Below are 20,470 nucleotides of genomic sequence, written 5' to 3'. Positions count from 1 at the left end.
CTGTATCTACAGCATTAGAGGTAAAAGGGGAGCACTGGCTCTCACCACAGAGATTCCTTAAATATCAGGCTGTTCTGGTGGAACAGGATGATGTGGAAATAATTGTTACTAACGTTGTCAATCCAGCAACTTTCCTCAGTGGAACCACGGGAGAACCGGTATCACATGACTGCCTGGAAACGACTGAAGCAGTCTGTTCCAGCCGACCAGATCTAAAGGAGGAGCCACTGGAAGACGCTGAGGATTCCTGGTACACAGATGGAAGTAGCTTTGTTCGACAAGGCATCCGCAGAGCAGGGTATGCAATAACCTCTGTGAAACAGGTAATAGAATCCGCAGCCCTTGCCCCAAATACCTCGGCACAAAAAGCAGAAATAATCGCTTTAACCCGAGCGTTGGAGCTAGCCAAAGACAAAAAGATTAATATCTGGACGGACTCCAAATACGCTTTTGGGGTAGTCCATGTCCATGGAGCCATATGGAAAGAAAGGGGACTCCTATCCACCCAAGAGAAACATTTAAAACATGCTGAAGAAATTCTTAGGCTCCTGGAAGCAGTGCAGCAACCTGAAAAAGTGGCTATCATGCATTGCAAGGCTCATCAGAAAGGAGATACCGCTCAAGAGTTGGGCAATGCTATGGCAGATCGAGAAGCCAAAAGAGCAGCTGAGAAAGGTGAATTAGAGGTGCAGTCTTTGGTCCCAGATGGTAAAATACAAATTGATTGTGAACCCAGGTATTCCAAAGAGGATCAGAAATTAGTTGAAGACTTAGGTGGAGAAACAGAGAAAGGTAAGTGGGCAAAGACTCCGCAGGGCAAAATAATAACCCCATTTGCGTTATTGTGGGCCATAGTTATAGCAGAACACAGGAAATCCCACTGGCGAGCTGAGGCATGGTATAAACATTTGAGTCAGTGCGTAGTTGCCTGGAACCTCTACGCTACTGTTAAACAAGTGACATAGCAGCGTGAAATATGTTTGCAAAATAATCCTAAGGTAAGCCCTACAGTCCAACCTGGACAAATAGGGAAAGGAAACTATCCAGGGCAGCAGTGGCAAATTGATTTCTCAGAACTTCCAAGAAAAGGGGGTTTCGATATCTGCTGGTTCTAACAGACACCTTTTCAGGCTGGCCAGAAGCATTCCCTTGCCGAACTAATAAGGCTAGGGAAGTAACTAAAGCACTACTACAAGAAATAATACCGAGATTCAGAATTCCTGCAACAATCTCCTTGCATAGTGGACCACATTTCATTGTAAAAATTGTTCAACAAGTTAGTAAACTCTTGGGAATAGATTGGCAGTTACATACCTCATATAGGCCACAAGCAAGTGGTCAAGTGGAAAAGATGAACCACTTAATTAAGTTACAGATTGTAAAATTGGGGCAGGAGGCCGGATTGTCTTGGCCACAATCATTATCTTTGGCACTCCTGAGGATTAGAACTAAGCCCAGAACTAAAGAGGGGTTGAGCCCTTTTGAAATACTGTACAGGAGGCCCTATATTGTGCAGGCGGGAATATCAACTCAGATTGGAGAAGAAACGTTATCTGATTATATCATAAGCCTGCAAAAACAACTTTGGGAGATAGAGAAACTTGTCTTAGGAACCAGAGCCCGAGGTCTTGATGGGCTGGTGCATGATATTAAGCCTGGTGATTATGTGTATGTGAAGTCCTTTACAAATCCACCTCTGAAACCGAAATGGGAAGGCCCCTTCCAGGTACTGGTGACATCCCATACAGTGAACAAGATTAAAGAGCAGACCTGGTGGGTACATCACACCAGAGTGAAGAAAGCCCCTAAGTCACGATGGGAATCGACACCTATGGCACCATTGAAGCTTCGCATTCAAAAGCGACGATATGGGTTCTTATGACTCTATTGAACTGTAACCTAATAAGTGCTTGGGAGTTGCCTTGGACAAACGCTTATTTTGGGTATACGGGAAGCTCGGGAAAGGATCTAAACGGGTTGAATTTGGCAACTGTGGTAATATATAATAATAACATGACACTGCGACCAACTGAATGGGAAAGAATAGTTTCGGTCTATACTTGGACGATTGAGAAAGGAAAGGAGGTTCAGAGAGGTTGTAGACTCCTTAATGTAAGTAACCCGCCTCCTCTTGAGACCCAAATTACTGTCAAGAACGGTGCTGCCTGGGATTCTGCCAACAGAACAGGCAGCACGATATGTAAAAGAAAGGAGGTTTGCTGGTATCCCTTCAATATAACTCAAACGGTGACCATAGTATGTCTGGGGGCAACTGAAGAGGGGGCCCAAGCTCTAACTTTTAGATTTTGGTTGCAGGCACCAGAGGCCAATTGTGAAGGCATTTGGTTAATTTTACCTTTGACCCTACTAACAACATAGCTACAGCTTTTGTACTAACAATATATAAAGCTTTAGTGTATAACATATACCCGATTGTTGCACTAGGACTAAATTACCATGGAACTGTACTTTATCCCCTAGAACATAGGGTATGGGCTATGAAAAATAGAAATAAGTGGCAAACTATTGATGTCGAGGCCTGTGTCGTATGAGACCAGCAAGGATTTATTTGTGAAGGAAACACCCTCAAAGGGCAAGATATTTATCTTGACACTGAACAAAATGTTTGTCACTTTGAGGTGCATCCCAATGAGACCCTAAGAACCATCATAATTTACAGGGGTATGGGATGTGTTTGTCTGAGAACTCAGTGGGATTTTGTACAAGTAGATGATCAAATGGTGGACACGAGCAACCATTCAAATATTTGCATTTGTAACTTTGTTAGCTTTACAGGATGTGATTTTAAGTACACGGCTCCTGTTACTACTTATCAATTCCTACAATTTAATTATACGTTGATTCAGGATATACAGCCCACCCCCATTGGAATGAATCTCATTCTAATAAGAAAACTATTACATCACAAAAATTTAAAAAGGTTGTTAAAACAAATTCAAGAAAGTGGAAGAAAGACTTTAATTACTGTCCATCATGATGCAGAGGAAATACACCAAGTAGTGGAACGAGTGAAGGCAGACGGAGAGCACAACTGGTGGGGTATGTTTAGAGGATATTCCCCGTCAGCTACCAAAATCTTAAACATAATGACCCACCCAATATTGGTGTTACTAATAGCTATGACAACATTAACAATAGTAAATCTTATCCTTTGGTGTAAACTATAGGAACTTATTGGACAAGTATGGACACGAAAAATAATGCTGAAACGTAACGAACCACTTTTAAAAGCAAAAGAATTTGCTTAGGGGAAAGAAAAGGGGGGAATGTTACAGGACATCTTGAAAAACAAGTGTTAAAAGCAAGTAAGAAGAATTAGAAGAATGTAAAGAAGATGCTTCATAACAACTGTACCTGGCACTTAGACAGATTAGAGATAAAGACTGTCTTCACTAACTCTCTGCTAACTAGCAATAACAACTAACACAAGGATGAATCTTAGAAAAAGAGAATGGACTGCCAAAATAGTGCCCTAGAGTTAACTTGCCTCATTATAATCTCATTATAATGCTCAGGAACACACCTCCTAGCTAGAAAAGTCCCCAACCCAGTGAAGCCCCCTACTCTCTGAGCATGCATGGTGAATTAAAAGAGAACTGTAACTTTAAGATGAAGTCAGGAAAGTATTAACCAATAGTTAATTAAGGGGTAGAACCAGTAGGTGAAACTAACTTTGTTAACTGTTTTAAATACCTGTCATGATTTTAACCCAGTGTGCAAGCTTTGAGGAGAAATCCCCTTGCACCCGGCGCCACAATAAACATGCCTGCTTTATAACTCTTTGTGAGCTGTGAAGTTTGTTTCTGCATGTCACCAGGGGGCCCCTATCCCTTGCTGCTGCTGAGCTGATGCTTCTGGATGGGACCCCCCCTGAGCACAGCTCTAGTTGGACAGGGCACCCCTAGGCCAACATGCTCCCCACAGTGCTCCCCCCACTCTAGCCCAGCACCCTACTCCTCCACTCACTCCTTCCTGCTGACACTTCTCCAGCTGCCTCTTACCGTCAAAGCCCTCCCAAGACCCCTCAAGCAGCAAAGGCATGTGTGCTGGTTTTGGCTGGGATAGGGTTAACTTTCTTCATAGCAGCTAGTATGGGGCTGTGTTTTGGATTGTATGGGGCTGTGTTTTGGATTTGGGCTGGAAACAATGTTGATAAAGCAGGAATGTTTTAGTTACTGCTGAGCAGGACTTAGACAGAGTCAAGGGCTTTTCTGCCTCTCACACCACCCCACCGGTGAGTGGGCTGGAGATGCATGGGAAGTTGAGAGGGGACACAGCCGGGACAGCTGACCCCAACTGACCAAAGGGATATTCCATACCATATGACATCATGCTCAGTATATAAAGCTGGGGGAGGAAGAAGGAAGGTGGGGACATTCGGAGTAATGGCGTTTGTCTTCCCGAGCAACCGCTACGCGTGATAGAGCCCTGCTTCCCTGCAGATAGCTGAACACCTGCCTGCCGACGGGAAGTGGTGAATGGATTCGTTCTTTTGCTTTGCTTCTCCGCGTGTTTTTTTTTGCTCTACCTATTAAACTGTCTTTATCTCAGCCCACGAGTTTTCTCACTTCTGATTCTCACTTTCTGATTTCTCAGTTTTCTGATTTTCTCCCCCACCCCACTCGGGGGGGAGTGAGTGAGCGGCTGTGTGGTGCTTAGTTGCCAGCTGGGCTTAAACCATGACAGTCCTTTTTGGCGCCCAGCGTGGGGCTTGAAGGGTTTGAGATAATAACAGATTCATCAGAACTTCTATCTGTTAAAAGTTATAGGTCAAAATTACTTTATTTAATCTGCACCATGATCTTTTTTTTGCTGTATCTGTTAAAGATTGGCGTGCGCTTTTTCAGTTTGCTGTGCTCTGCAGTTAATTAGTGATGTTTTGCCTCGAAGATTTGTTTTTAAAACACTGACCTTGAGCTGGGTAATCTGGTGTTTGGTCTCTGCGCTGAAGCCATTACTGTACTTCGGGTACCATCTCATGGAGTTACTTAACAATTATGCTCCTTCTTCTGAGAGTTTTTTTGTGGAGGAAATACAGAACACCACCCTTGCTTCCTTCTTCTGTGATGTTGTTTCCCTCGGGACAATGACTTCTCAGTACCCTGAACATCCTTGGGCAGTTAAAATACTTCTATTGATATTCCTTAGGCATATTTCTTCAGTTTTCTCTAAGGTCAACAAGCAATTTAGGAATATGACCCAGGTTCCACGAGAGTATGGTCATGGGTGGCACGGCATATGGGAGAACATGGGCAGGTATCTAGAGAACTTCTCACCTCCAATGGTCTGGAACTTTACCCCGGAACAACTACAGGAACCTGATGAAGTGGTAGAATGTTTGAAAAAAAAATGCCATGGCTACTCCAGAGAGGCACAACTTACCGCGCTGTGCTGGGCCCTGGCCAGTATCTACCAAACACTGCTTGATACTATGCAGCACCCTCAGGGAGAAGAGAGGGGAAATAAATTGGGCACTGTATCAGTCGTCCCTATAACTAAAAAGAAACAGTGGAAGCAGAAGTCAGCTTGTTTAGTAAGGGATGAAGAAGCTTCTCCTAAGAGGGAGAAAGATTCAGAAGAGGCAGCCTGTTCTGCAGCAGAGCAGCCACAAGAACAGGAGGAAGAAGAGACCGAGATAATCAACGAGACAGAAACCACCCGCTCCCTATCCCTAAGTGAGCTGCAAGATATGCGAAAAGATTTTAGCTGTCAACCAGGTGAGCTAATTCTCAGCTGGTTGCTTCGATGCTGGGATACAGGGGCCAGTAGTCAGGAATTAGAGGGTAAGTGTTGTAAATATTCTGATTTTCTAAAATAATCAAAATACGATCATATAGAAAGGTTAAATTTGATTAATAAATAAATAAGTTAGGATTGTTAAGTTAGAAACAATAACCATAGGAACCTCACCAGGGAGTTGCCGTTCCATACCAAGGAACTAACAGTAATGAGATGGAACGATGAAAAATTGAATAGAAAAGTTTCATGAGTCCTGTGACAATGTGACCTGATATGCACCAATGATGCTGCTTGAAAAATTCCTTACCTTTCCCATCTTGATTCGAATATCAAGAATGCCAATCAATAGATATTAATAGAAATAACCATTGATTATTTTAAGTATGGATATTGATAGAAAAGTATAATCTAGAGAGCGACTGATAAAGATTAAATTATATATATATTCGGTATAAGGGTAACTAGGTATGATCTATCTGTGATTTAATCATAAACTAACTGCGAACAATGTAGCATTGTGAATAGGTAGAATTTGCTTGTCAAGACAATGATAAGTTGTAGGCCTGGTCAGTAAACCGAGGAAAACTTAAGAAGATTCCAAGAATGGGATATTGCAACCAACCTGAGCATGTGCAAAGATGGCGTTCAACTAAAGGACACCATGAGGAAGACTATGGACGACCACCAGAGGACCTTAGATGACCAGCTGTGTACCTGAAGGCGCATGCGTCATGAGCATTTACATATATTAATGAGTTCTCGGAAACTGTATGAATATGTTAATTGTTTCTTGGAAATATGATTAATATATATATTTTGATTGTATATAACTTTTGTAGCGGAGAAACTAAGCACGCACACTAGGTGGAGCGATCCCCTGTGCATCCAGCGTTGCAATAAAGAAGTACCTGCTCACCTACATACATTGTGTAGATGAGTTTTTATATTACCGATTTGTAAGAAAAGGAAGCCTGGCAGCTGGGATCCCTTGCTAAGGATAAGGCCATTGACAAAGGGATTGGAAAAAAGGCAGGAGTCCTCAGTCTTTGGCAGCGACTCCTATCAAGTGTGAAGGACAGGTATCCCTTCAAGGAAGAACTCGCAAATTCTTGAAGGAAATGGACCAACATTGAGGGGGGCATCCAGTATCTGAGGGAATTAGCTGTGTTGGAGGTGATTTATAATGAGCAGGCATCCAAAGACCTGGATGAAATCCGATGCACAGTCCATGTGGTGAAAGTTTGTACAAAATGCAGCGACGTTATACACCCACACCCTGGCGATAATGAGCTGGACAGACACTGAGGCACCAACTACAGATGAACTGGCCAGGCAACTCCGAGAATACGAAGATAACCTTGCTCCCTCCATGTGTGCTTGTGTCTCGGCTGTGGACAGACACAGACTGACCCAAAACATGTTCGAGCAAGCTGAGAAGGGTAGGTTTTCCTCATGCACTCCAACCAAAGCCTCAGCTATTAAGAGTCAGCTTTTTCCTGTTCAAGCGAAAGGGTACTGGTGGCGCACACCACGTGCAACCCTGTGGTTCTTCCTGCGTGATCAGGGGGAGGACATGAGGAAGTGGGATGGTCAACCTACCTGGAGACTAGAAGCTCGGGTGCAAAAACTGCAAGGGAAAACAACAGCCAAAAAGCATCCATCCAGGAAAATTACTGCCCCAGTGTCTGTTGGGCAGAGTAGAAGGGCTGACGGTACTTTTGACCCTGATGAAGGGACCTCTGTTATGCACTTACAGAAACCAAGTAATGAAGACTCAGACCAGGAATAGAGGGGCCCTGCCTTTGGTCAGGCGGAGGAAAGGGGCAGTCGGGTTTACTGGACTGTGTGGATTCAATGGCCTGGCACATCAGCCCCACGGGAGTATAAACCTCTAGTGGACACCGGTGCACAGTGTACTCTAATTCCATCAGATTACAAGGGGCCAGAATCCATCTGTATTTCTGGAGTGACAGGGGGATCCCAAGAACTGTCTGTGTTGGAGGCTGAAGTAAGCCTAACTGGGAATGAGTGGCAAAAGCACCCTATTGTGACTGGTCCAGGGGCTCCATGCATCCTTGGCATAGACTATCTCAGGAGAGGGAACTTCAAAGACCCAAAAGGGTACCAGTGGGCTTTTGGTATAGCTGCTTTGAGGACAGAGGAAATTAAACAGCTGTCTAGCTTGCCTGGTCTCTCAGAGGATCCTTCTGTGGTGGGGTTGCTGCAAGTTAAAGAACAGCAGGTGTCAATTGCTACCATGACAGTGCACCGGTGACAATATCGCACCAGTTGAGAGTCCCTGGTTCCCATCCATAAGTTGATCTGTCAACTGGAAAGTCAAGGAGTGATCAGTAAGACTCATTCACCCTTTAATAGTCCCATATGTCCCGTGCAAATACCTAACGGAGAGTGGCGGTTAACAGTGGACTATTGAGGCCTGAACGAAGTCACACAGCCGCTGAGCGCTGCCATACCAGACATGCTAGAACTTCAATATGAACTGGAGTCAAAGGCTGCCAAATGGTATGCAACAATAGATATCGCCAATGCGTTTTTCTCAATCCCTCTGGCAGCAGAGTGCAGGCCACAGTTTGCTTTCACATGGAGGGGTATCCAGTACACCTGGAATCGACTGCCCCAGGGGTGGAAACACAGTCCTACCATTTGTCATGGGTTGATACAGAGTGTGCTGGAACAAGGTGAAGCTCCCAAACACCTGCAATATATTGATGACATCATTTGTGTGGGGCAACACAGCGGAGGAAGTGTTTGAGAAGGGGAGAAGAATAATCCAGATTCTCCTGAAAGCTGGTTTTGCTATAAAACAAAGTAAGGTCAAAGGGCCTGCACAGGAAATTCCGTTTTTAGGAATAAAATGGCAGGATGGGCGTCGTCATATCCCAATGGATGTGATCAATAAAATAACAGCCATGTCTCCACCAACTAACAAAAAGGAAACACAAGCTTTCTTAGGTGTTGTGGGTTTCTGGAGAATGTGTATTCCAGGTTATAGTCTGATCATAAGCCCTCTCTATCGAGTGACCCGGAAGAAGAACTACTTTGTATGGGGCCCTGAACAGCAGCAAGCCTTTGAACAAATTAAATGGAAGATAGCTCATGCAGTAGCGCTTGGGCCAGTCCGGACAGGACAAGATGTGAAAAATGTGCTTTACACCTCAGCCGGGGATAACGGACCCACCTGGAGCCTCTGGCAGAAAGCACCTGGAGACACCCGAGGTCGACCTCTAGGGTTTTGGAGCCAGGGATATAGGGGATCTGAAGCCCGTTACACTCCAACTGAAAAAGAAATATTAGCAGCATATGAAGGAATTCGAGCTGCTTTGGAAGTAGTTGGTACTGAAGCACAGCTCCTTTTGGGCCCTCAATTGCCTGTGCTGGGCTGGATGTTCAAAGGGAAGGTCCCCTCTATGCATCACACAACTGATGCTACATAGAGTAAGTGGGTCACAGTGATAATGCAACGAGCTCGCATGGGAAACTCCGACCGCCCAGGAATCCTGGAAGTGATCATGGACTGGCCAGAGGGCCGAAACTTCGGAGTGTCACCAGAGGAGGTGACTCGTGCTGAAAAGGCCCCTCTGTATAATAAGTTATCAGAGACTGAGAAGCAATATGCTCTGTTTACAGATGGATCCTGTTGTATTGTGGGAATACATCGAAGGTGGAAAGCTGCTGTGTGGAGTCCTACACGACAAGTCACAGAAACTGCTGAAGGACAAGGTGACCCGAGTCAGTTTGCAGAGGTGAAAGCCATTCAGCTGGCTTTAGGTATTGCTGAATGAGAAAAATGGCCAGTCCTTTATCTCTATACGGACTCATGGATGGTGGCAAATGCCCTGTGGGGGTGGCTACAGTAATGGAAGCAGAGCAACTGGCAGCACAGAGGTAAACCCATCGGGGCTGCTGAATTATGGCAAGATATTGCTGCTCGGGTAGAGAACCTGGTTGTAAAAGTACGTCACGTAGATGCTCACATACCCAAGAGTCGTGCCACTGAAGAACATCAAAACAATGAGCGGGTGGACCAGGCTGCTAGAATTGAAGTTGCTCAGGTGGATCTGGATTGGGAACATAAGGGTGAGCTATTTATAGCTTGATGGGCCCATGACACATCAGGACATTTAGGAAGGGATGCAACATACAAATGGGCTCGTGATCGAGGGGTGGACTTGACTATTGATGCCATTGCACAGGTTATCCATGAATGTCAAACGTGACATAATCAAACAAGCTAAGCGGCTGAAGCCTTTTTGGTATAGAGGACGATGGCTGAAATATCAATACGGGGAAGCCTGGCAGGTTGATTATATCACACTACCACGAACCCGCCACGGGAAGCAGCATGTGCTTTCAATAGTGGAAGCAACTACCGGATGGTTGGAAACATACCCCGTGAACCATGCCACTGCCCGGAACAGTATCTTGGGCCTTGAAAAGCAAATTTTATGGCGACACGACACCCCTGAAAGAATTGAATCTGACAATGGGACTCATTTCCGAAACAACCTCATTAACATCTGGGCCAAGGAGCATGGCACTGACTGGGTGTATCGCATCCCCTACCATCCACCAGCCTCCGGGAAAATTGAACGATACAACGCACTGTTGTGCGTTGTATACAACAACAATTGTTGTATACAACGATACAACTACACTGAAAGCAATGGGTGCTGGGACATTCAAGCATTGGGATACACATTTAGCAGAAGCCACTTGGCTAGTTAACACTAGAGGCTCCGCCAGTCGACTTGGCCCTGCCCAATCAAAACCCCTGCGAACTGTGGAAGGAGATAAGATTCCCACAGTACATATAAAGAACTTGCTGGGAGAAACAGTCTGGGTTATTCCTTCCTCAGGAAAAGGTAAACCTATTCGCAGGGTTGTTTTTGCTCAAGGACCTGGGTGCACTTGGTGGGTAATGCAGAAGAATGGGGAAGTCCAGTGTGTCCCACAAGGTGATTTAATTCTGGGTGAAACTAATCCATAATTTGAGTTATATGTTACAGGAATTACTATAGCAGGAACTACCTGACCCAATGGAGGACAAGCCTTACAAGAAGCAGTGAAAGTGCAGCAGTGACCCGACCTGAGCTAGCTGTGGTGCCCAATAACTCCATGCAATTCACCACTTCTTCTGTCCTGAGTGACCACCATAACAGATGGAGCCCAAAGTCATGGACTAAATGAACTCTTTGTCTGCCTCTTTGTCTTGGTTGGGTGGCCTATAACAGACATCCAGCAGGATATCCGCCTTGTTAGCCTTCCCCCTCATCCTTTCCTATAAGCACTCGACCTTGTCGTCACAATCGTTGAGCTCTATACAATCAAAACACTCCCTAACATATAGAGCCACCCCACCGCCTCTCCTTCCTTGCCTATCCCTCCTGAAGAGCTTATAGCCCTCCATTGCAGTACTCCAGTCATGCGAGTCGTCCCACCGTGTTTCTGTGATGGCAACTACGTCATAGCTGTCCTACTGCACAACAGCTTCCCGCTCCTCCTGTTTGCTGCCCATGTTGCATGCATTGGAGTAGATGCACTTGAGCTGGGCTATTGATTTCACCCCCAACATTGGCATGCCACCCCCAGGCTCATCTCTAGGGACCCTGGTTTCATCCCCTTCCCCCTTCAAATCTAGTTTAAAGCCCTCTCGATGAGGCTCGCCAGCTCATAAGTGAGAATCCTTTCCCCCCTTGGGGATAGTTGAACTCCATCTGCTGCCAGCAGGCCCGGTGCCGTGTAAACCGCCCCGTGGTCAAAAAAACCAAAATTCCTCCAATGGCACCAGCCTCTGAGCCATGTGTTAACGAGGTGCATTTTCGTGTTCCTTTCAGTGTTCCTCTCTGCCATTGAAGGGATTGAGGAAAACACTACCTGTGCTCCGAATCCCTCAACCAGTCACCCCAGCGCTCTGAAGTCCCTCTTGATCACTTTTGGGCTTCTTTGCGCAACCTCATCACTGCCAACTTGCAAAACCAACAGTGGGGAGTAATCAGTGGGCCATACCAGACCAGGGAGTCTCCTAGTGACCTCTCTCACCCGGGCCCCAGGGAGGCAGCAGACTTCCCTATGGGTTGGGTCTGGTCGGCATATTGGGCCCTCTGCTCCCCTCAGAGAGAATCGCCTATGACAATTACCCTCCTTTTTGTCTTAGTAGAGGTAGTTGTGATGTGTGGGGCAGACTGGCTTACCCTAGGCAACCCCCTGGATGGACTTTCATCCATATCCTCGTTAACCTGGCCCTCACATTCCAGAGCCCCAAATCTGTTGTATAAGGGTAGCTGGGAAGGTGAGGGAGGCTGGGAGAGGATTCGCCTGCTGCCCCAAGCAGGGACCTGTGTCCATTCCCCTTCATCTCTCAGGTGCCCTCCTTCTGCCCGATCGCAAGAGGGTAAGGGATCCTCTGCTTTTTGTGGAGCCTCTATCTGCTGCCTTTGCCTCAGAGATGGTAGGGTGTGGCTCCACCAATCTATATCCCTTTCACACTCCCTAATACTCCTTAGCCTCTCCACTTCCTCTTTCAGCTCTGCCACGAGGCTGAGCAGATCGTTCACCTGGTCACACCGCAAACAGGTGTTGTCTCCCCTGGCCTCCAGCACGAGCAGCAGACTCAGGCACTCCCGGCAGCCGGAGACCTGGACAGCTGCGTGCTTGAATGGGAGCTCCGTCTGGGTCACCACATTCCTTCTGGCAATGGCTTTCGGCTGAGTGGAGACCATAGCTGTGCCTCTTCTGGGAGGGCAATGACCACTTGTCAAGAGAGCCAGGAAGGGAGGACTGTGCCCTGCCCGCACGCCTTCCCTGCACACCCTGCCTGCATGAACTGCCGTGCAAACTGATGTGCCCTTCTGACGCACTACGTCCTGTTTGCCCGCCCTGTTCTCTATGCTCAGGGTCACTCACGCTGCCTGGGGGCTGCTCTTGTACATGAGGGGCTTAGGCCACTGCTGCTCTTGTCCCCATCCATGCTGAGTCAGAGCTGTCACTCGTGAAGAGCTCACTCTGGCGGCTCGGGGAGGTGGGGGTGGGCTGGGGCACCCTCTCTCTCCCCGCGCTTTTGCATTCACAGTTTGCTGCTTTTTCTTGACTGGTACCACCATTTTGGGCAGCATTGCCCACTCCACAGTGGCCCTCCACACTGCCCCTCCACTGACTGTCTGAACCCTTCCCCTCACCTCTCATTTCCTGGGTGCTCCAACATGGCTTCTTGAGGAGAGGATCCAGGGCAGGCATGGGAAAGGGAGTTGCAGAGAATAGAGGGACCCACTGAACCTGGAGACTTGAGGCTGCAAAAACAAGCATGGAGATAGAGGGTGAGGGTGGCCTAAGGTGCGCTACGTCACTTGGAGCTGCCTCGGCACGGTAGGACACGCCTGGTTCCCTACGGCCCCAAGCCCATGGAGGGCTGGGATGTTTTGCTGCAGGGCACCCTCCATATCTTCCTTGTTGGGGTTCCCTAAAAAATTCCATGCTGGCCCTCAGTGTACACACATGAGCATATATGCGCATGGAGGCAACACGAACAACACAACAAAGAGACTATTCATCATGTCCAGGGGAAAAGACGCTCTGCAGCTCAGCTCCTGCTGTTTCAAAACCCAATTCAGCTCTAGCTTTCCATGTTCAAATCTTAGGTCTTCAATGCTCACTGTACTTCTTCCTAGGCAAACCTCTTTCCCTGTAGCTTTCTGCTTGTGGGAGAGACTGAGAAGGAAGAAAGAAGGTTAACAATATGTTCATGTTTTTTTGTGTCCCTGCAGGAGACTCTGCTGCTGCAGCTCCTCTGTGCCTGTTTCTGGGAAAAGCCAGCCCACACTAGTCCTGAGAAGTCTAGGAAGAGCCTTGCCTTGCAGCCAACCGCAAAAGACTTGGATGGATTTAAACCCCCTCCTCCCAGTTCTGCCCTGGCCCTGCCTGTGTTTCAAGCACTGTGCCCTTTTCTGGGGCTCTCTGGGGCTGCAGAAATAGGTGGCCGTGTCTGCAGCTGATGCCGAGAACGCTTCTGGGGAGAGGTGGTTCCTGGAGGGCTCTGCAGAGCTGGTGACTCGGGTCTGGAAGGATGAAGCAATGTGCTGGAGTCCCGTGAAACGATACTGCAACACTATCTGATGGATCCAGTCCCAAGTGTTGCAGCTGTCCGTGATGGTACACCAGAGATGTGGCAGGTAAGCATCAGAGACTCTGAGACCTTCCTTACTGTGGGGCCAGAGCCCTCTGTCTGCACCTGAGAAAGGGCACCTGCAACTCCAGGAGACAAGGATGAACAGGCCACGATAGCTCAAGGTATCCCGCTGAATGTCAGAAGACACTTTGTCAGTGTGAGTGTGAGTGAGCACTGGCACAGGTTGACCAGGCAGCTTGTGGAGTCTCCATGCTAGGAGATACTCAAAAGCTGTCTGGACTTGGCCCTGGGCAACAGGCTCTAGCTGGCCCTGCTGGAGCAGAGGGGTTGGGCCAGATGGCCTCTGGAGATCCCTTCCAGCCTCGGTCTTTAAGTGATGCTGTGAGTAGAGGGGAAGGATCATCACCTCAAGTTATGCAATGCATGAAAGGCAGGAAAGGGCATGCTAAGGTCCCTTGTGGAAACAGAATCACAGAATCACAGAATCAGTACGGTTGGAAAAGACCTGTAAGATCATCGAGTCCGACCCATCGAGTCCAAACCTCCAACTCCTCCTCTGCCCCTGTCCAACCAGCAAGGATGGGCAACGACACCGCGCACAAGGTGTTACACATGGGCAGAGCCGCTCCTGCTCACCTCTCCCCAGCTCCTCTCTGCCCACAAGTCTGCTCTGCTCAGGTTTCTCACATCAGTTTTCCCCCCATAAGGGCTGGAAGGAATGTTGTATGAGGAGCAGGAGTATAAGGACTTTTGGTTTGTCTAGTTTGGAGAAAAGGAGGCTGAGGGGCAACCTCATTGCTCTCTACAGCTTCCTGAGGAGGGGAAGTGGAGAGGGAGGTGCTGATCTCTTCTCCCTGGGATCCAGTGATAGGACGCATGGGAATGGTTGAAAGCTGCGCCAGAGGAGGTTTAGACTGGGCATTAGGAAGCATTTCTTTACTGAGAGGGTAGTCAGACACTGGAACAGGCTTCCTGGAGAGGTGGTCAATGCCACAAGCCTGTCAGTGTTTAAGAGGCATTTGGACAATGCCCTTAATACCATGCTTTAACTTGGTCAGCCCTGAAGTGGCCAGGCAGTTGGACTAGATGATCGTTGTAGTTCCCCTCACGCTGAAATAGTCTATTCTATTCGATTTCTATTCCATTCTATTCTACGGACAACTGACAGCACCCAGCCACAATGAAACCCCCCACTCTCCGACCCCAGGCACAGCCCACTCACTGACTCACCACTGAGATGGGCTGCGACACCCATGAACATGCAGGAGGAGAGAGCAGGGGAGGAGGAAGCTGATGTTGCTCAGGCACACCCGGGTGTCTCTCACTGTGGTCCCTGCAGGGTGCAAGAGTAGAACACACTGTCCCCCAGCTCCAGCCCGGTGATGATCAGGGTCCCAGAGCCCTTGTCAGCTTGGCAGGAAAACCTCTTGCGGGCAAAAGGGGCTGTGTGGCTGTAGGAGCCGCCCCGGCCCTTGCTCTGCAGCAAGTACTGCAGGGCTCCACAGGGACACTGCCAGTACCAGGCCACGTATATATATATGTGTTGGAGCTGTAAGTGCATTGCAAGGTCCCAGTACTCCCTGCTCGCCACACACTGCAGACCTTGTTGCTTGGATCTCATCACCCTGCAATGCACCTGAAACAAAAGCAGGGCTGTTCCCCCAGTGCTTTGCTCTCACTAGCACAAGGAAATGGCTGACCAGACATTGTTGTTGATGAAGGCCAAGTTTTTTGGTGCCCCAGGGAAGAAGCGGACCAAGGGAAAGCAGCGAGGGGCTGCAGGCAGGCAGAGTGGCCAGGCTGGTTGAGGGACAAGGAATAGGCTGAACACACTTCTCAAAATAAAACTCTGCTTTTGGGACTTAGGAGAAGGAAAGGGGCAGTGCAGAGAAAGCAGCTCTGGCTGAAAGGCCAGGACCATATGCGGTGTGCAGTGATGGCAATTCTCTCCCTGGGAATAGTCCACGGATGCCTCAGCACTCAGCTGCCCTACAGCTCTCACACCCTGTTCTGGGCCCCAGCAGGTTTCTGTTAAAGCTCAGCGGAATTTCCTGTCCCCGTGCCAACGGTGCAGAAGTAGCAGGCAGAGTCCCGGGGCTGCAGGGCACGCAGGGACAGAGATGCCTTGGACCGGGAATTGTCCCGGGATGCTGTGGCTCGACCCTGCACTGCTGCCCCGTACTTCTTTGTACCCCAGTAGCTGACGAAAGACACCCACTCAGGTCTCCCACTGGATGCCTGACGGTACCACCGAACTGCAGAGCTCCCGAAGGCGAAGCTGGATCCGCGGCAGGAGAGGAGCACAGAGTCCCCGGGCGCTCGCAGCCCTCCGCCGGTCTCCTCCAGCCTCAGCTGCGCCCACACCCCTGCGGACGGAGAGCGCAGGCAGCCGGGCAGGGCGCGCCCACGGCCCGAGGACGTTCCCCCGCCGCCCCGGCGTCCCCCGCCCCGCCACAGCGACAGCCGCCACCCCCCTCTCTCCCGGCAAAGCCCCGCGCGCGGGGCAATGCCCCGCCTGCCCTCCCTAGGCCTAAGACGTCCCTGCTGCCGGCACTCCGGCCGGCTGCTACCCAAAATACGCCCTCCCCTCTCCCTCTCCCTCTCCCAGTCCCGCTCCCTCCCTCTCCCCTCCCCTCGCCACCCGCTCCCCGCTTCCCCGCTAAGGAAGGCGAGCGCCAGGCGACAGCGCGCCCGGCGCGGCAGCAGCCGCAGCCCCGGGGCCCCGCGACGGGCAGGGCCGCCCGAGGGCAGCCGCAGGCCCGAGCTCGCTGCCCTCCCCGCCCGGCTCTCACCTGCCGGCCCCGCGGCCAAGGACAAGGCCAGGAGCCACGGCCCCAGCCCGGGCGCCATCATGCCCTGCCGCGCCGGGGCCGGCCGGGGCCGAAGGGCCGCACAGGAGCCGAGCGGAGCCGCGCTCGGGCCCGCTCCTGCCCGCCCCGCCGCCTCGGCCCCTCGCCGGGGCAGCGCCGACGCCTCTGCCCGCCCCCACCGCACCCGCCCCAGCCCGGCCCGGCCCCCCGGGGCCGCGGCCCCTTCGGGGGAGGAGAAGGGCGGGTGCGGGGAGGGACGCGGGGCAGGGGCGGTGGCGGTGGCAGAGGAGGAGCGCGGCGCCCCGGCGGACGAAGGCTCCTGTCCCTCGGCTCCCAGCGCGGCTCCGGCGCTGTCCCGGCGGGGCAGGGGCGGTGGCGGTGGCAGAGGAGGAGCGCGGCGCCCCGGCGGACGAAGGCTCCTGTCCCTCGGCTCCCAGCGCGGCTCCGGCGCTGTCCCGGCTTGTCGCCCTGCCGAGCCCTGCGCAAGAGCGTCGGTGTCTGGGCCAGCCGCAGCTGGGGCCGGCCCCAGCCACAGCCCCGGCCCCAGCGGCAGGGACGGGCTGTCGGCCCGCAGCGTCCCCTCGCAGGACCCTCCCCGTGCCCCGCACCCCCAGCCTGCCCTGGCCTCACTCCCATCCCTGCCCGCGGGGACCAAGACACACAGAGGGTTGCGCTGCCATGCCTTGGGACCTCGGCAGCCTGGAGAAATGGGCTGGCAGGAACGCCATGCAGTTCAGCAAGGGGAAGAGCAAAGTCCTGCACCTCGGGAGGAACAACCCCAGGCACCAGGGCAGGCTCTGGCAACCCAGCTGGAAAGCCCATTTTAAGAAAGGTGCTGGACAACAACTTCACAAGCAATGTGCCCTTGCAGCAAAGAGGCCTAATGCTATCTTGGGCTGCACCAGGAGGAGTGTTTCCAGCAGGTCAGGGAGGTGATCCTTCCACTCTGCTCAGCACTGGAGAGGTCACAGCTGCAGCACTGGCTCCACTTCTTGGCTCCCCAGGACAAGAGAGACTTGGACATTAAGGAGAGAGGCCAGTGAAGGCCAAGAAGGTGTTAATGGGACTGGAGCACATCTTGCATGAGGAAAGGGTGAGAGAGCAGGGACTGTTTACCCTGGAGAAGACAAGGCTCCAGACAGATCTCGTCAATATATAGAAATGTATGAAGGGAGGGTGCAGGAAAGGCAGGGCCAAGCTTTCCAGTGGTACTGGAACAACAACCTCTCTGGGCAACCTGTGCCAGTGCTCGGTCACTCTCACAGTGAGAAAGTGTCACCTTAAGCTGCACATTGCCTCTTGACCTGTCACTGAGCACCACTGGAAACAGGCTCTCCATTTCTCCGTCTCAGCCACCCAAAGGCCACAGCCAGAGGACTGGAGGGAGTACACAGCGGCATGCTGACAACACATGAGGTCAAGAGGAAAGAGTAGAGGTCCATCCCCCAGTCAGAAACCCAAGGACAAAAGAGTACTCCCAAAGCATTTCCAGACCCCAAAGCTGCCTCTTAAAAGCTCTGGCTGGCCATCAGGCCTGATGCTGTCCTTTCAGGCTCTCCAGAAAAGGCATAAGAAAAGGGAGCAGAAGAGGAGCCAGCTTTGCTCCTAGGATGGTAGCAGAGTTGAGGCTGTAAAGAACCCCTGGAGAAGGACTGGTTTAACCCCCCTGCTGAAAGCAGGGTACTAGAGTAGGTGTACTGGGTCTCCTTGGGATGGTGTTAATTTTCTTCTCTACAACAAACATGGCCAGTTCTCTCAGGCTCTCATTGTATGTCAGATGCTCCCTTCCTCATCTTCATGGCCCTTCATTGCATTTTCCCTGGTATGTCCATGTCTTTCCTGGGCTGGGGAGCCCAGGAGTGGACGCAGTACTCCACAGTCTCACCAGTGCTGAGCTCAAGAGCAGTCCATCCCAATGAGCAAGGAGTCAGGTCAAAATGCCAGGAGGCCTGCATGGATGAACACAGGCAGGGAAAATGTAGGCCCACTGCTGAATGGGGTGGGGGACCTGGTGACACAGGGCATGGAAAAGGGCTGAGGTACTGAAGGCCTTGTTTGCCTCAGTCTTTACAAGGAAAACAATCCTTCAGGAATCCCAGGTGTCTGAGCCCAGGGGGAAAGCCTGGAACACGGAACACGTACCCTTGCACAGTCCATGTCACTGAGCACTTATCTAGTTCATAATAAGTAGCTTTGCCTCTGACATTTCCATGAAAGCCAGTGCTGAAAGCGTAACTGAAGTCAGAATGCGCAACATCCACTCTCTCGTCATCCACCAAGACCCATTGTCTTACTGTGGAAGGCTTTATATTTGTTTAAGCATGATTTCCAACTCACAAAGCCATGCTGACTTTCAGTGAGGAAGGAGTGGGAGGAGGTGCTCCAGTCGCTGGAGCAGAGATTTTCCTGCAGCCTGTGGTGAAGATCATGGTGACACAGGTTGTCCCCAGGCAGCCCATGGAGGTCCACAGTGGAGCAGATATACACCCTGCAGCCCGTGGAGGACCCCAGAGAGGAGCTGGTGGATGTGCCCTGAAGGAAGCTGTGACTCACGGTGGAGCAGGCTCCTGGCAGGAGTGGTGGTCCTGTGGAGAGCAGCCCATGCTGGAGGAGGTTTTCTAGAAGGAACTGTGCCCCGCAGGGGACCCACACTGCAGCAGCCTATTCCTGAAGGACTGCAGCCCATGGAAAGGACACATGCTGGAGGAGTTCATGAAGAACTCTATCCCATTGGAAGGACCCCATGCTGGAGCAGGGGAAGACAGTGAGGAGGAAGGAGCAGCAGAGGCAACGTGCAATGAACTCACCGCAACCCCCATTCCCTGTCCCCCTTTTGCCACTCGGGGAGAGGAGGTAGAAAAGTTGGGAGTGACGTTGAGCCAGGGAAGAAGGGAGGGCTGATGGGAAGGTATTTGTGGATTTGTTTTTATTTCTCATTACCCTACTCAGATGTGACTGGCAATAAATTAAATTAATTTCCCCAAGTCAAAACTGTTTGGCCTGTGATTGTAAATGCGGGGCCATCTCCCTGTCCTTATCTCAACCCACAAGCCTTTTGTTGTATTTTCTCCCCCTCTCCAGTTGAGGAGGGGGACTGATAGAGCGGATTGGTGGGCACCTGGTGGACAGCCAAGGTCAACCCACCACACCTTGTCTACTTCTTCTTCCTGATCAGGTGATCTGTAGCAGCCACCCACCACAATGTCACCCATGCTGAGCTGCCCTCTCTCTTTCCCAAACAGCCTGCCTCCATCCACTACAGTACTCCTGTAAGCTACCGCACTTGCATCTCCATGATCCCATAGCTCTACACCCAGGCCATGGACGAAAAACTGGGCCATGCTGGATAGGAGCCCAGGCAACATGCAATAACAGGCACTTCACCATACAGCCTCTGAAGTTCCCAGAGCAGATCCTCCGGCATCATAAATTATCTCAGCCCTTGAACCACACTTCCCTTCACAGCCTTTTACTGCAAGCACACCAAAGATCTGTTTCCTGCACCTCCCATTGTGTGACACCAACCTCTGTTTAGCTGCTGATAGAAAGAAATGCTGAGAATTCTGTATTCCCCAGCCTCAGCGCCAGCCCCAGGGATGGGCTGTCAGGCCTGCAGCATCCGCTTGCAGGACCCTCCCTGTGCCCCGCACCCCCAGTCCGCTCTGGCCTCAATCCCATCCCCTGGAAGATCATCAGAATGATCTGCAGCTTTTCTCCCTCTGGTTATGCTCAGGGAAACAATCTACCTACCTAGAGC

The 20,470-nt window shown here is 50.6% G+C and overlaps 1 protein-coding gene and 1 gene segment (V, D, J or C); both read right to left on the bottom strand.

The window, feature by feature from the left end:
* LOC104259541 (T cell receptor alpha chain MC.7.G5-like) overlaps nucleotides 1-20,470 on the bottom strand; it is a gene marked incomplete at its 5' end in the record, with an annotated part of 298,870 nt that overhangs the window by 196,515 nt on the left and 81,885 nt on the right. The gene's annotated exons all lie outside the window — the stretch shown is intronic.
* Nucleotides 15,864-16,753, bottom strand: LOC132319507 (Ig heavy chain V region 914-like). The segment is given in 2 exon segments: nucleotides 15,864-16,269; nucleotides 16,696-16,753. Coding segments are annotated over 2 exon segments (393 nt in total).

The sequence above is a fragment of the Gavia stellata genome, chromosome 28 (assembly GCF_030936135.1).
Source record: "Gavia stellata isolate bGavSte3 chromosome 28, bGavSte3.hap2, whole genome shotgun sequence".
NCBI lineage: Eukaryota > Metazoa > Chordata > Aves > Gaviiformes > Gaviidae > Gavia > Gavia stellata.
This window is presented reverse-complemented; position numbering and strand designations above follow the sequence as displayed.